This window comes from Nycticebus coucang, chromosome 7, assembly GCF_027406575.1.
Source record: "Nycticebus coucang isolate mNycCou1 chromosome 7, mNycCou1.pri, whole genome shotgun sequence".
NCBI lineage: Eukaryota > Metazoa > Chordata > Mammalia > Primates > Lorisidae > Nycticebus > Nycticebus coucang.
Genome location: NC_069786.1, coordinates 121,707,886 through 121,725,010, shown reverse-complemented (window position 1 = coordinate 121,725,010; position 17,125 = coordinate 121,707,886). Strand labels below are relative to the sequence as shown.

General features: G+C 36.3%; 1 protein-coding gene across 1 annotated transcript in view; it reads left to right on the top strand.

Annotated features, from left to right (window-relative positions):
* CUL3 (cullin 3) overlaps positions 1–17,125 on the top strand; it is a 115,209-nt gene that overhangs the window by 43,934 nt on the left and 54,150 nt on the right. Inside the window, exon 3 of the mRNA XM_053597601.1 lies at positions 3,904–4,017. Within this exon, the coding sequence (XP_053453576.1) occupies positions 3,904–4,017 (114 nt within the window). The remainder of the gene's footprint in view (positions 1–3,903; positions 4,018–17,125) is intronic.

Genomic DNA, 17,125 nt, shown 5'->3' with positions numbered 1-17,125 from the left:
TTTTTAGTAGAGATGGGGGTGGTCTCGCTTTTTTTGCTCAGGCTGGTCTTGAACTCATGAGCTCAAGCAATCCACCCGCCTCGGCCTCCCAGAGTGCTAGGATTACAGGCATGAGCCACTGCACCCAGTCTAAACTTTTAAATAACTTTTTATTTTTTATTTACTTACATATGAGGTCTTGCTCTGTTGGCCATGCCGTTCTTGAACTCCATACTGCTTCCTGCTCAACTCTGTTTTTAAAAACTCTTCAGGTGATTCTGCGTCTTTGCCAGATTTGTGATTCACTGTTCGAGCTACTTTTTCTTTCTTTGCAAGGCTAAGTGCCATGCACAGCCATCATTTCTCATTACTCATTTCATCTTTTTTGTCACAGCTAGTCCCATCCTATTTCCGGCTTCTCTGGCATTGCTATTTGGTCTTCCAGGTCTCCTCACGTATGTGACTTTAATGTAGGTTTTCTTTCACAGTAATGGTGGTCACACTTAACTTATTATTGGTTCTAATAATACCTTTTACAGTAGAGTTCACTCCTGTTTGCCTTGGTGATGCAGAACTTAATGGCAGTTGTGTGAGACTGTTACCCCTTTCCCTATGTTGGCTTTTCTTTTTCAGTGGTTCTGATACTATGTTCATAATTTGTAAAATGAAGGTTAATTTCTTTTTTTCTTCACTAACTGTATTTTGGGTTATGTGTGAATTTAGTATCATTTTTAAAAGCCTGTTTTAATGTTCATAAACAATTTTTGTTTGTTTCTGAGTCAGAGTCCCTGTTGCCCAGGCTAGAGTGCCATGCCATCTGTGAGCCTCAATCACTGCAACCCCAAACTCCTGGGTTTAAGTGTTCCTCCTGCCTCAGCCTCCCAAATAGCTGGGATATCGGGCACCTGCCACTACAACCAGCTGATTTTTCTTTCTTTTTTTTGATTCACATAAGGGTATATAAAATTGGGCTACATTGTTTGCATGTGTAAGTTAAAGTCCAAAATGTAGGCAAGTCCTTCACCCAGGCTGATCTTATACGTAGAAAATCCAGAGGACTCAACCATGAGACTCCTAGAAATGACCAGTTTTTCTCTTTTTAGTGCAGATGGGTCTCAGTCTTGCTCAGTCTGGTCTGAAACTCCTAAGCTCAAGTGATCCTCCTTAGTTGACCTTGCAGAGTGCTGACATGACAGGCATGAGCCAAAAGTTGAATTTTTATCTTATTCTTACCATTTTATTGTGTATGTTTGAACAAATATCTATTTATTTTTCATGTGTCATAGTAGAAAAATATTTTTTAGGACAACATTAGAGGAAGAATTTTTTTGTTAATCAGTAATTAAAAGGAGATTGCAACAAATGTATCTTAAGGCATTTATTTTACATTTTTTAGTCATATATGTTTATACATAATCACTGAATAATAAGCAAAAAATTAGCTCTTAAGTTTTTTCTGCCTAATAAAATTTAGTTTTATTGATTTGTCAGGATAATTTTTTGAAGTATCTTGCAAATGAGGCAATCATTTGAGACATTGTGCTAATTGATTATTTTTATTTTGCTGAAAGGCAAGCATAATTTATAAATATTACACAGGTACTTGGTATATTTTATTATAAAATGTATAAGTCAGTTATTTTAGAGAGCATGTTTTATATTTTATAGTTACATTTTACTGATTTTTGTTTAATTGTTCAGTTTTTCATTCATTCAACAAATATACCACGTACTTTTGTATGTTCCAAAATCAGGAAGAATTAACAGTTCACATTTAACTTAATTTTATAAAGAAAAGGTATGTAAAAGTTCACTTAACTCCTTAAGAATAATTAATTGGTTAGATGGTCTGGTGTTTGGAATATATACTGTTATTGGTACATTGATTCATTGTTGAATGAAACAGACTTTTTTAATCAAAAAAAATGTGCAGGTTGGTGCAAATTTTATAAATAAGCTATCTTTGGATTTCCCTCTGACAAATACTAGATTTCCTGAGTTGAAACCAATGATGTATTATCTATTTTCTGTAAAAGTATTTAACATAATGTTATTAGGTAACAATATCATTTATCATTTTTAATAAAGTCAGCATATTTTGAAATAATTTCTGGGTGGTATAACTTGAAGTTGAGCTTAGTTTTGTGAACAAAAGATTAAATATATAATAAAATCCTGAATTATGTGGTATAGACTAGTGGTTTTCATACTGTATGTATAGTAAACTACTAGACTCTAATGACCTCTTTTCTTTAAGAATATAAGAAAAAACAGATTTTTCAATTTGAACTTAACTCTCTCACAGTGTGTTCTATTTGTTTTCTTTTAATCTTTGGTCTTCCAATTACTTGTTGATACTAGATCTAATACAGAATGGCATTTACATACATTTATAATTCAGTTTCATAGATATCTGTATATCTCTACATATGTATTAGATAGTTTATGTTTCTCAAAAGGCATCATCACTTTAGATTCTTCCCACCAGTGGAAATTATCTAGGGTAAAGAATGTTTGGAGATACAAAGTATCTGTTTTTGATGGAGATTTGAGAATTGAGATAGGCCATGGAAGACTGGTTGTATATGAATAACTGGAGACGCCAGCAATGAAGTCCCTAGGATTGTAGGAACTTTGAGGACAAACATACTACTTTATGATGAACCTAGAACCAGAGTCTAGATTCTCTTTCCTAGTCAAATGACTTTTCCATTGGGCTGACAGTGATAGCATAGCAAGAAAGAGTAGTGTCCAGTAACTTCTTACTGGAGAGGATCGGATTAATCCTTGAGAACTGTGGGAAGGAATTCTTGAAATTTGAATAGTCTTTTATCAGAATTGGATTAGGAAAGCACTTCAGATTCAAGGAAAAAGATAGGTATCCTGGAAGTGCTTACCACGTCAGAAGTGAATCTTGGTATTGAAGAGTGAGGATGAAATAATGGTTTTATATATGAGAGGGCTATCTGGAAAGCATCCAGCTGTACAATATGAAAGATAGTATTAACAATGACTGGATATTTTCCAGACAGTCCTGGAATACCAGACACCATTCCAGGTGTGGGAGGTACACATGGAAGAGACAAATCCTTGCTACGGTGGAGGCATTTACATTTTAGTGAGAGAAACAGTAAATCTTAGGTAACGATGAGTCCTACAAAGAAAAATGATTTGTAGGGTAGAGACACCATTTATTTGAACTAAGTGGTCAAGAAAACCTCTGTGGGGATGAAATTTGAGCAGAATAAAGTGAAAGAGTGAGCCATGTGAATTGAAGCGGAAGAAATGGCGGAGAACAATTGCTGTATTTATAGCAAGGAGATAATTGAAACTAGTGTTCTAAGGTAATAGCTTATGTTTATTGGATGTTTTGCAAGTGCTAGGCACTGTCCTAAGTGTTTTTACTAGTGTTAATCCTCATCCTTACAACAATCCTACAGGAAGGATACTATTTCACACATAAAGAAATGGGCACAGAGATTAAAACATTTACTCCTGGTCACACAGTTTGTTAGGAAGTTAAGAATGAACCCAGGTAATTGGACTCCCAAACCAGTACTCAAGCATTATTCAAAATTGAGACGAGGGGAGGGGTATAGTAGGAAATTAGAGCAGAAACCTGGAGCCAATTCTGAAGGGTCTTATAGTTCATTGTAAGAATATAGGATTTTATTCTGACTAATGTTAAGTCATTGGAGGGTTGAGAAATTCTAGGAGGTTGCTTCATGATTCTGGAGATCAAAAAAGAAGTCTGTACTGTACATACACATTTGGCAGTCAATCCTTGCATAGATTATAGTTTAAAATACTTCTACTGGCCTTTCTTTTTAAGGATTATACTTTATTATTTTATTAAACAGATAAGTGCATGTATGTAAGTGTGTATATGTATGTTTGTGAACTAATGAACACCTCTGTTACTAGGTGCGAGAAGATGTACTAAATTCATTGAATAACAACTTTCTTCAAACACTAAATCAAGCTTGGAATGATCATCAAACAGCTATGGTGATGATTAGAGACATACTAATGTACATGGTAAGTAGAACTTTAAGATGTGAAGAATTTCAAAACAATGACTTCTGTCAAATTTGGTTGTTATATGTTGGTGTGAAACGTGGTTTTTAAATAAACAGTATTGCCTTTGCAAGGGCCCATCTCAGCCGTGTGTAAATAAAATCTTAATTGTTTAGATAGTTAATGATTAGAATGATGTAAATTTTTCGGGGGTGGCGCTTGTGCCTCAGTGAGTAGGACGCTGGCCCCATATACCGAGGGTGGCAGGTTCAAACCCAGCCCTGGCCGAACTGCAACAAAAAAATAGCCGGGTGTTGTGGCAGGCACCTGTAGTCCCAGCTACTCGGGAGGCTGAGGCAGGAGAATCGCGGAAGCCCAAGAGCTGGAGGTTGCTGTGAGTCCTGTGACATCATGGCACTTTACCGAGGGCGGTAAAGTGAGACTGTGTCTCTGCAAAAAAAAAAAAAAAAAAAAAATTTTTTTTCTTAATTTAGCACTTTTGCTTAAAAATAGGAAATACTGAAAAGCCTTATTAATAACATCTTAAGTAAAGGTTGTTAAATAATAACATGAAAGCTGAATACTTTCTTACAGGTTTTTAAAGTCTTAAGTTCTTACACACTTGCCTTCAGTGACAGGATGTCGTATTAATACCAATATTGTCCTAATAATTATACCATAATAGCTGGTTTGTATTTCTCCTAATAGTGCATCCGTGTAGTACGTGATTATAGCCCGTCTTGTCTAAGGAGATTAGCTTGTCAGATGTATATTCCACTTTTTACCTGTTATTGCTGTTTTTTGTTTTTGTCAGTCAAAACAAAATTCTGTTCAGCTAGACAATTTAAAAAATAGTGATGTGAGCTGAGCTGTTGAGTAACTTCCAGGAAGATTAAACTCTCAATTTTGTGTTTTGTTTTTTTTTTAAACTTTGGTGTGATTATAGAATGAAACTAGATTCATCAAGCTTAATTGTGTCATTGCAAAATTAACGTGTTTAATGACTTGTTTTTTAAGTGTTAATGTTTAAGAATTGGATATAATGATTTTCTTCAAAGATTTTACCTTTTCAAATTTTTACTTTTAGTTTTGATTTTTTTGTTTCAATGTAGTGATAAGAGCATGTCCTAGTTTCTTTTACTTGATAGTATAAAGCAGTGTTTGGAAAGAATTTCCAGTGAGAACAAACAGCTGTAAAGTTTTTTGTTCTGCTCTGTGAATGCAGTCAGGCCTATTACCCCTGGTTTTGTAAGGGCTTAGTTAGCAAAGGGGGTCAGGGAGAGGCCACTTTGTTTTTCAGGAATTTGATTGAAAAGGTCTAACAAATTATTAAGCTTTTCTGAGCCTTTTTCTCATTAGGTTATAGATTCACCTGGTGCTATTGTTTTGAGGATAAATGAGATAGTATATGAAAACACATCATAATGTTTGGCATATAAATGAGTTAAAGTTCTAGCTTTGGTGGGTCTTTAAATTCCATATCAACTATTTAACACTAAAATAGAAAACTGCTCATAATTTTATGGTTCACTGCTCTGCTGATAAAAAGTATTTTAAAGTTTTATATTCTTTCTCTCTTACTCGTATTATTTTTAAAATTTCTGTTTTGTTTCAATTCCTTTTTTCTTCAGTGAAATCTTAAAGCTTAAATCCTAGTTCTGCCACTTGCTGATCATAGTCATGAAATTAAATTAATTCATGCTACAGGTTCCTCATTAATAAAATGAAAATAAATTTCATAATACTGTATCAGTTGGATAGGGATAAGCATGTTGCTTCAACGAACCTTTTATCTAAAGCAGTTACAGGGGGGTAGCCCATAGCAATATGCTCAGTAAAAATGAACTAGTGCTAATATTTTTTTGTCCCTTCATCTTTTCGTCAAACCTCTCTGGTAGTACCACTGGATAAACTGAAATCTTAAATAAAGTAGGTGGGTGCCACTGTTTGCCTCTGATTTGCCCACCAGTTGCACTCTTTGTCACCTTGGCGCCAGCAATTATTTCTCTTCAGACTTCCATCTCTCTCTCTGGTCGTCTTATTCTTAGTACATTCTGTTGTCTTACTCTCAGAAAAGAAAGCATCAGGTAGGAACTGTGTTCATTTCTTGCTACTAAATCTAGAACTTTACCTGTATTTTCCCCTTTTTTTATGTCTGTTTTCTTGTAATGGAGGCTGATGTTTTCTCTCCTGTTGTTTACTAACGGCTAGTTCTTAACTTGTGCTGTGGCTCATATCCTCTTCTATCTCACAGGGAACCTGAAGTATTTTTGGATTCCACCATTTTTAAAAAACTGGATCTTACCCATCAGCATTAGTCATGTTCAGGCCACTCACATACTGAAAATAAAATTGTGTTGTATTTTCTTTTGTACTAAATTTTATGATGGAACCCTGCACTATCTCCCGGGGTCTCTCTTCTGTTATTCACAGCTCTTATAAGAAGTGTTGACATTTGCTATCTTTCTTTTCTCATTTTCATTGACTTTGAATATGTTCCAGTTAAGTTTCTACCTCAGCTATTCTGTATGTGCAACTGTGAATACAAAGATCACTGTGAGTCCTCCCTCTTCTTGATTTCCAGCAGCATTTGGCACAGTTGACCACTCTCCTGCTAACACGTTTCGTGTCCTTGATTTCTGTGACAAAGTGCTCTCTCTGGATGCTCCTACTTTCTGTTTCTTCTCAGCCCCTCCCCCTCTACCACCATCACTCCCATTGTTACCCCTTACATAGAGATGTTCTTGGGACAGACTTTCTCTTCATGGTACACTCTCTTCACTTCATTTAACTTCATGTTCTTCTGTTCAGACGATTCCCAAATTGTATCTGTAGCCTCATTTGCAGAGATTCTGACTCGTGTGTATTCATTTATCTAGTTGATGGCTGCCTTCCTGGTGGAAGTACTTTGGCATGTCAGATGAGCTCATACTCACTGTCATTCTAGTTGTTCATACTGGAATCCTGGGAATTCTCAACAGTTCCTTCTCCTTTTATCCTTGTATCATCTGTTTCGAGAGTCTACAATTTCTCTCTGCTTTTTTCTGTTATCCAGCATCAGGCTACCTTCATTTCACTCAGAATGTTCAGTATAACTAGTTCGGTGACCTCTTTCTATTCTCTTTTCTATATTCCTCCCAGAGTTATTATTTTAAAGCAAAATCTGATCATGTGATTGCCTTCCGGAAATCATTACCTTTCATCTTGGGATCCTTGTATTGTGTCTTCTGTCTGAAATACTTCTACAGTGTTTTCTTTCTTCATGTGACTTGCTCCCTTCTTACCCTTTAAATCTTGGCTTGTATTTCTTATAAGATTTCCCTGTCCCATGCATTCCCCACCAGCTGCAGTTGTTCTCACTATATAAAGTCCTAGTGCTCTCCAGCATTGGTCACAGTAATTAACAACTGTCTAGCGTGTGGTTTCCCCACTAGCCTGAATTTTATAAGAATGAGGACAATGTCTGTGTCACCATTGATTCTTAACTAGGCACTCAAATATGTGTGCAATGAATTAATGCAGATATAGTTTGTTCTTTTTTAATAGACCATGCTTTTTAAGAGTACCTATTAAAATTTTAGATTCAGAAAGAAATTATTTGTAAGATACCTTTATGTTCCACAAAATTTTTTTATTTTGATGTCCTTCATTCTCATATTTTGCATGTGTAGTATCCTGGCAGGCTTATTTAAAATGCAAGACTTAGATGTTTATTTTAAAAATTTAAGGTAAAATTTACATACATTGACATGAGGCAAAGTGTACAAAATGATTTCTGACAAACGTGGATATCTTTAACTTAAAACCCCATTCAAGAAAAATAAGTGCTTTTAATTTTCCAAAAGTCAAAAAACTTTTTTCCTATGGGCCGATTACATTATTTTCTTTGAAATTTTTTACCCTCATTCTAGACACCTCAGGTTATATTCCTGGATAGGCCATATACCCTGTGTGTACTGGAACCTACACAGATTTCTTCCTCTTGTGAGTACTGGCTCTAACTTGGAATTTTAGATCTTAGGCTTAGAGAGGAAGGAGAATGAAGAAGCTTTATTCTTTACTCACCCACCACCTACTCAGCTAGCTTACTTTTACTTTTTTTTTTTTTGCAGTTTTGGCCAGGGCTGGGCTTGAACCCGCCACTTCCCGTATATGGGGCCAGTGCCCTACTCCTTTGAGCCACAAGTGCCGCCCTTTACTCTTTTCATTCTTTTTATGTTTTTATTTTAGAGACAGAGTTTCACTTTGTTGCCCTCGGTAGAGTGCTTTGGCATCACAGCTCACAGCTACCTCCAACTCCTAGGCTTAGGCAATTCTCTTGCCTCAGCCTCCATAGTAGCTGGGACTACAGGCGCCTGCCACAGCGCCCTGCTATTTTTTTTGTTGTTGCAGTTTGGCTAAGGGGAAGTGTCTGTGTCTAAAATATCTTACCTGGAGTGTGTAGCAACTGTGGGACACACTGCTGCTTGAAAATGAAGGGGAAATCACAGGTTACATGGAAGTAATCATTGGTCAAAATTCATCCCACATAGCTTTGTTGTTCGGCAGGTTCACTATTTCAGAAAGAAAAGTTTACATGTTTCTATGTAGAACATGTGACCTCTAGTTTCTGCCACTCCCCTCCCTTATGTTTGAGACTTGCATTACCTGTTTATCCCATGAATGCATTTGAGTTGTAATCCCTGTTTGTCCCACAATGGATAGAGAAAAGATTTGTGAATATAGGGAGTGTTTGCTATAATATAGGTTATATAATAGCCTTAATTATGGGTACAATCGATAAGTTTTAATGGTTGATTCATTTTTTCTCTTAAACTATGAAAGTTAATACAGTATAAAAGGAAACTCAAATTTATAGATAGTATTCTAGAGGCTACTATTTTAGTAATTAGAATTAATGTTAAAGGAATAGAAAATCATTTTGTACTTGGATATTTAGTGTTAATAGAAGATGAATAGAGGAATTTTTTTCGTAAAACTCCGTGGTAGATTACAAAGATTTCTTTTCTTTTTTTTTTTTTTTAGAGATAAAGTCTTGCTTTGTTGCCCAAGCTTGAAGTGCAATGGCACCATCATAGCTTACTACAGCCTCAAAATCGTGGGCTCAAGGGATCCTCCTGCCTCTGCCTCCCAAGTAACTGGGACTGCAGGTGTGCACAGGCTTTTTTTTTTTTCTTTTAGAGATAGATTCTGACTGTATTGCCCAGGCTGGTCTTGAATTCCTGGTCTCAAGCATTCCTCCTGCTTTGGCCTCCCAGAATTCTGGGATTATAGGTGTGAGGTACCATACCTAACCTCAAAGATAGTTTTGTGTTTTTTCTTGAATTTATCTGTGTTTCCAGTTGTTTAAAAACAGCTATTCTGGGTTATCCTTGAAGAAGATTAGAGAGAATAAATTCTAAGGAAAGGAGAGTCATTTTGTGATAGCAACTTTGTGAATAGGAGAGTAGCTGAGGAACTCTTGTTTGAATTCTCTTTTGATGCTTATTCTCCTTAGTAAAGTTGAATGTGGTGGACCATCTGTTTAGGGTGACAGAAGCATGTGAATTAATGAGAGTTTGAATAATCCCAGTCTCCATGTATGTCCATGACTGATGTCTGCAACCTAGAAATGTTAACCTTTTACGGCAATAGGAACTTTGCAGATGTGATCAGCTTAAGGATTTTTAGATCAGATTAGACCCAGATATTACCCTGGGCCTGATGTAATCACAATGATCCTTAACAAGAGGGTTGCAGAGGAAGTCACAGTCAGGAAAAGAGGATGTGAAGATGAAAGCAGACTGGAGTAATGCACTTTGCAAGTGTAGGAGGGTTTGCTAACCAAGGAATACAGATGGCCACTATAAATGCTGAAAAAACGAAGGAAGTGAATTCCCCCTCAGGACCTCCAGAGAGAACCAGCTTTGCCAGTGTCTCAGGCCACTGAAACTGGTTAGTGTTCTCAACTCTGCAATTATAAGGGAATTAATAAGCCACAGAATCTGTGGTAATGTATTACAGCAGCCATTGGAAACTAATAACAAAGATAAAAGTTTGGAATATGTGTGGTGCTGGTGCAAACGAGGTGTAAATAAATGGATTATCTGTAGATTAAGGTAATAATTTAGGTGGTTGGCACAAATTTTTTATAGTGGAGCCAGCTAGCAGAATTTGTATTTTTTTCCACAGTAGCCTAAGAGAAGAATGTTCAAAATAAGAAAAACCCACTACGTGGTGTGGGGGAGAATTCTCAGATAAGAGTAGCATTGTTGAAATGTTTGTTCATAGGTCTATGCTGTTTAAGGAGGCAAGTGAATCGTAAGGTTCCAGGAGATAAAAGTACTGTATTATGTATAAAAGTACTGTATTATGTATTATGTATTTGCCTTATGTCTAAGGCAAATAAGGGGCCGGTTCGTAAGTGTAACAAAGTAGAAGAGGTGGAAAGAAAAAGAATGTTTGGTGCCACAGTTATTTGATGTCCTCTATGGTGGGGGCAGGCCCAATGCATATGCTAGGTTTGTGCATATCAGTATATGGCTGAAGGGAATCTTGATAAAATGGAAGATGAAAAGGTAGTTATCTGTAAGGAGTGTGTCAGATTGCTTAATAGTCGAATCTCGTAGTTATCAAAGGTAATAGGTGACAAGCAGCATGGTTGAGAGAAGTACGGTGAGCTACCTGCTGAAGTTACCAAGGAAAATTTGTGAGACTTTGGAGGGCAGAAGATGGGAGGGGAACATATAGATGATGGTGGATCAGTATTTTCTCCTGTACATTTTGATGCCTTTATCTACAAAAAACAATTATTTCACAATAGATCATAAATTTAGAGAAAGTAGCTACATTTTAGGAAAGCACATATCAGTTGATAAAGAGTTTTCCTGGCATGTTCTCTGCTTTCCAAATAACACCTGAGAAGAAAAGAGAATCCAGTGACTTTGGGGCTTTTAAGCAACTTTCAACATTTTTATTGACTCTGCTTTTGTAAGAAAGGTCTGTTTAAGGTAGTCTTTCTCCATATGTGCTCTGATTTTTGTATCTGTGACTGCCAGTGTCCAATACTCAAGCATCTTTTTATAGTTAGCTCAAAAGCCAAGTTCTATACATTTATGTAAAATAAAACCATCATCATAATTCTATAAAGGTTAAAAATATGCTTGATAATTAAGGTTTCTTCCCTTGCCTTCTATCTCAGCTCCTGTTTCTTTTTTGTTTTATTTTGGTTTTATTATGCATAATTATATTGTCTTGTATTTAAAATTGTTTAATATATTTCATCTGCCATCTGAAACAAGTTAATGGAACCATAAACATCTCCATCACTGTGCCCTGCACCCTGGGTTTTGTGTGCAGTGATGATTTAGCATTCCATGGCATTAAGTTCAGGATGGCAAATATTTATTCATTATTTATGCTGCTCAGCGTGAAGTAGACTCCGTAGGGTAGCCAGAAACACAGCACATATTTTTTGATAGAGTAAAGGGAATGAAACTCTTGTATATAAAGTGGCTTGCTGCCAGTATACTGTAAATTTAGAAAGTAGGGCATAGTGAGAAAAATGTTTAATGTTTAGTTTCTGCTTGGTCATTAATTTGCTTAAGTCATTTAACATCTCTGGGTAAGACTTTAGCTCCTTTATCTGTACAGTAAATTTATTGGATAAGACTTCTGTTTTTTATTTTATTGGGAGTCATAGATCCTTTAGAGCAGTGATTTCAACCACTGGTGTGCTGTGAGAGGATCTTAGGTGTGCCACAAGAAGTTTAAGGATAATTAAATTATTTTTAAAAGAAGTTCAAAGCACATTAAGTGTATTCTTTTTTTACTCTTTTTTTAATCAATGTAATTTAAGTGTGGTACAGAAGTTTATGGATTCAAGTGTGCCATGAGGTAAAAAAAGATTGAAAAATACTCCTTTAGGGCCTTTAGAGAATGGTCATAATTGGTGGACCCTTTCCCAGAGGCACGTATACATCTATACACCACTCTGCGTATATGTCTTTGCGTAGTTTCAAGGGACCTGAAAGCTATCAGTGTGATCCATTTAAGGATATGTTGGTTAGGTCAGCATTTTATACCATTTTGGGGGGAGACAGAGTCTCAAGCTATCGCCCTGGGTACAGTGCTATGGCATCATAGCTCACAGCAACCTCCAACTCTTGGGCTCAAGAGAACCTCTTGCTCAGTTTTTCTATTTTTAGTAGACATGGGGTCTCAACTTTTGCTCAGGCTGGTCTTGAACTCAATGAGCTCAAGTAATCCACCCGCCTCAGCCTCCCAGAGTGCTAGGATTACAGGTGTAAGCCACCACACCCAGCCTGCTTTATACCATTTTAAAGCTGAAAGTGAACAGCTAGATACAGTGTCTGGGGAACAGTAATAAAGGAAGAAAACAAAGAGCTATAGGTAGATTAGTATTATGTTGGTCAGAGTTTCTTTAAGAACTCTTAAAGTGAGTTGACACAACCTTACTTAACTATGAGTCTACTTAATACTGTTCCCTACAATAGCAGTTAACACATGTATAGCCTTTAGAGTGTGCCAGGTACTGTTTTAAGGACTCTATGCGAATTCATTTTATCGTTATTATATTCTTCCTTTAAAAAATTCTTACATTATTCTTTTTGCGTGTGTGTGTGTGTGTTTTTTTTTTAAGTAGTAGTTTGGGAAACCACTAATTAAAATTTTTATTGTATTCTTTGAAAAAGTAAAAATACCATATAACAGCAGATATTATTTATGACATAGATGTATCACTGTTCTAAATGTTTTAAATACGTGATCTTCAAGTTGAATGTTATTATCTACATTTTGGGAATGAAAAAACTGAGGTTAGGAGTATTAATAACTGAGGTTAATGAGATTAACCTTTCAAAATCATACAGTTAATTAATAACCAGAGGAGAAAATTGAGTCTAAGCCTTTGAATTTTGATTTAGTTTGATTTTGAAACACATTTGAATTTGAGGTGGGAATTTAATTCAAACCCGTGATCTTTCCTTTGCTGAACCACTTCATTTAAAAGAACTATATTGATTGGTGGTTTAATAGAATTGATAAGCCCAGAGTTTTAAAGTATTCCATATATTGAAGCATTTAATTCATTTACATTTAACATAATTAATGATATATGGATTTAAATTTACCGTCCTGTTTTTCAGTCCAATCTTTTTTTTTTTTTTAATTGTTGGGGATTCATTGAGGGTACAGTAAGCCAGGTTACACTGATTGCATTTGTTACGTAAAGTCCCTCTTGCAATCATGTCTTGCCCCCAAAAGGTGTGGCACACACCAAAGCCCCACCCCTCCCTCCTTCCCTCTCTCTGCTTTTCCTCCCCCCACCCCCCAAAATTGTCATTAATTGTCCTCATATCAAAATTGAGTACATAGGATTCATGCTTCTCCATTCTTGTGATGCTTTACTAAGAATAATGTCTTCCACTTCCATTGAGGTTAATACGAAGGATGTAAAGTCTCCATTTTTTTTAATGGCTGAATAGTATTCCATGGTGTACATATACCACAGCTTGTTAATCTATTCCTGGGTTGATGGGCATTTAGGCTGTTTCCACATTTTGGCGATTGTAAATTGAGCTGCAATAAACAGTCTAGTACAAGTGTCCTTATGATAAAAGGATTTTTTTCCTTTTGGGTAGATGCCCAGTAATGGGATTGCAGGATCAAATGGGAGGTCTAGCTTGAGTGCTTTGAGGTTTCTCCATACTTCCTTCCAGAAAGGTTGTACTAGTTTGCAGTCCCACCAGCAGTGTAAAAGTGTTCCCTTCTCTCCACATCCACACCAGCATCTGCAGTTTTGAGATTTCATGATGTGGGCCATTCTCGCTGGGGTTAGATGGTATCTAAGGGTGATTTTGATTTGCATTTCTCTAATAGATAGGGATGATGAACATTTTTTCATATGTTTGTTACCCATTCATCTGTCTTCTTTGGAGAAGGTTCTATTCATGTCTCTTGCCCATTGATATATGGAATTGTTGGCTTTTTTCATGTGGATTGAGTTCTGCAAATATCCTTTCCCATTGTGTTGGTTGTCTGTTTGCTTTGGTTGTCTCCTTAGCTGTACAGAAGCTTTTCAGTTTAGTGAAGTCCCATTTGTTTATTTTTGTTGTTGTTGCAATTGCCATGGCAGTCTTCTTCATGAAGTCTTTCCCCAGGCCAATATCTTCTAGTGTTTTTCCTATGCTTTCTTTGAGGATTTTTATTGTTTCATGCCTTAAGTCCTTTATCCATATTGAATCAATTTTTGTGAGTGGGGAAAGGTGTGGGTCCAGTTTCAGTCTTTTACATGTGGATATCCAGTTCTCCCAACGCCATTTTTTCAATAGGGAGTCTTTCCCCTAAGGTATGTTCTTGTTTGGTTTATCAAAGATTAGGTGCTTGTAAAATGTTAGTTTCATTTCCTGGTTTTCTGTTCGATTCCAAGTGTCTATGTCTCTATTTTTGTGCCAGTACCATGCTGTCTTGACCACTATGGCTTTGTAGTACAGCCTAAAATCTGGTATGGTGATGCCCCCAGCTATATTTTTATTTTTATTACCTTTCCCAGCCTTTTTTTTCCTCAATGCCTTCTTTTAGACTGGTAAGTATTTTTTTTTTTTTTGGTCACTCACTCATTCACCATTAACTACTTATTTGTATATTCCTTTGGAATTATCTTAGTGATTACTTTAGATAGAGGTTACAGTGTACATCTTTACACATTACATTAGTTTTCTGTTTTGTTTTTTAACACTTGGATACTTAAAACACTTGTTTGGGGGGTGATTTTGGTTTTTCTTTTCTTTTTTTCTCTAATTTTTAGACATTTGATCCTGGGTTTTTTGTTTTGTTTGGGGACAAAGGTTAAGCCTGGTAATTTGGATTGCATGCCAATATCATATATGAAAATTGCGAAGGCTCTGGATGATATCTTCCTCAAAACGAAATTTAATTTTGTTATGGCAGGCAGACATAGTATGTACAGATCCCCAGGATCTAGTACGGACTGTTTTCTAGTCTTTGTTACTGTCGGTCTGTTTTCAGTTTGTCTTTTTTTCCAGGTCATAACCCTTTTGGGGTCTCATGAAAGGAAGCCTGAGGTGTTTACTAGGTTGCTTTCTGAATTACTGTGCCTTGAATTCTAACTTCTGTGTCTTTGGCATTGCATGTCTGTCAGTAGGCTTTTTCTTAGCTCTTTAACCTCCTTGTGATGCTTTCTGTTTGGGTTTTTGGTGTCATCATCCCTTGCTTAGGTGGTATATCATTAAACATCTCAGTCATCTCAGTGGATAGTTGCTTATAGAATTTCTGGTTATTCTTTGCATTTCCTCTTCAGAACCCTGGACTCTTAAGTCTAAGCTGTTTGGTAGCCAGCCTCACCTGTGATTTTCTACTTGGCTTCCGTTTCCTCCAAACAGCAAATGACCCGGAAAAAGTTAAGGCTAGTGTCAGTGACCTTTTCTGCAGAAGCTTGGCTCCACAAGTCTAGGTTGCCTTTGGTGTTCTTTGATCCTTTTAAACAATGGGGTTTGTTGGTTTGTTATTTACTTTTTAAATGTAGTAAATACACATAACATAAAATTTATCATCTTAAAGATTTTAAGGAAAGTTTAAAAAAGTACATTCACATTATAGTGCAACTATCACCATCGTCCATTTCCAAAATTCTTTTCATCTTGTGAAACTAAAACTCTGAACCCACTAAATTATAACTTCTTATTTCTCCTTCCCTCAAATCCCTGCCAACTTGCCTATGTACTTTCTGTCTTTGTGAATTTGACCATTCTGGGTACCTCATGTAAGTGGAACGCTCCTTAATGTTTATCCATCTTACGGCATAGGTCAGAGTTTCCTTCCTTTTTAAGGATGAGTAATAGTTCACTGTATATGCATACTACATTTGTTCATCCCTCAGTAACATTTGAATTTTTCCTTCCTTTTGGCTACTGTGAATAATGCTGGTATGAACATGGGTATACAAATACCGCTTCAAGACTCTGCTTTCAGTTATTTTGGATATATATCCAAAAGTGGACTTGCTAGATTATCTGGTAATTTCTGTTTTTAATTTTTTTAAGAATTGCCATATCATTTTTCACAATAGCTGCACCATCTTATGTTTTTTCCACCAGCAGTTTACCAGGGGTCTTTTTTCTCTACATCTTTGCCAACACCTGTTTTCTGGTTGCTTTTTTGTTTGTTTGTTTGGATTATTTTGATAGTCATTATCCTAATGGGTGTGAGTTTTTTATTTTCATTCAGTTTTTATAGTTGTTCTTGCCAGGGTAGTTGGTCTTATTTTTAGAAAGCTTTTCTTTCAAGAGTAGAAGTGGTAATACTTAGAATTTACTCTTGAAAGAAAAGCTTTTTAAAATAATAGCATCTTCAGGTAGGTGTTATTTTTATAGATGAGGAAACAGACATAGATATTAAGGTTATACCTAGTAAATGGCTGAGGCAGTACTAAAACAGATTGACTCTTGAATAAGTGCTCTTAACCACTGAATTAATAGCTTTCCTTTTTTTGTGGAGGGGGCGGAGTGGTATAGTCTCACTCCTTGCCTTGGGTAGAGTGCTGTGGCATTGTAGCTCACAGCAACCTCAAACAGTTGGGCTTAAGTGATCCTCTTGCCTCACCCTCCCCAGTAGCTGGCACTATAGGTGTCTGCCACCACCCTCACCCCACCCCCCACCCCCACCGCCCGGCTAGTTGGGTTTTTAATTTATTTTTTCCCATTTTTAGTAACGACACTTTTGTTCAGGCTGGTCTCAAACTACTGAGCTAAAGCAGTCCACCTGCCTTGTTCTCCTGGAGTGCTAGTGCTAGCATTACAGGCATGAGCCACCACGCCTGGTCTCTTATTGCTTCTTTACATGTCTTCTTTCCTAAGAAATGGTCTTAAAAATTCATGCTTCAAGACTTTGAAGATTACGAAGGTTCCGATACAGACTATTTTCTAGTTTCCCCCTACCCCTAGATTATTACTCATTTTGGACTAGGGAACAGTATTTTTATTATATGATTTAATGTGGTTTATATTAATACAGCTCTAGAGAAATATGGCTAGGGTTTTGATTTGTGTAATATTTTGGTAGACAGTTCTTTTAAAAAATGGAAATTATTTTTAAATAGAATTTTTAATAA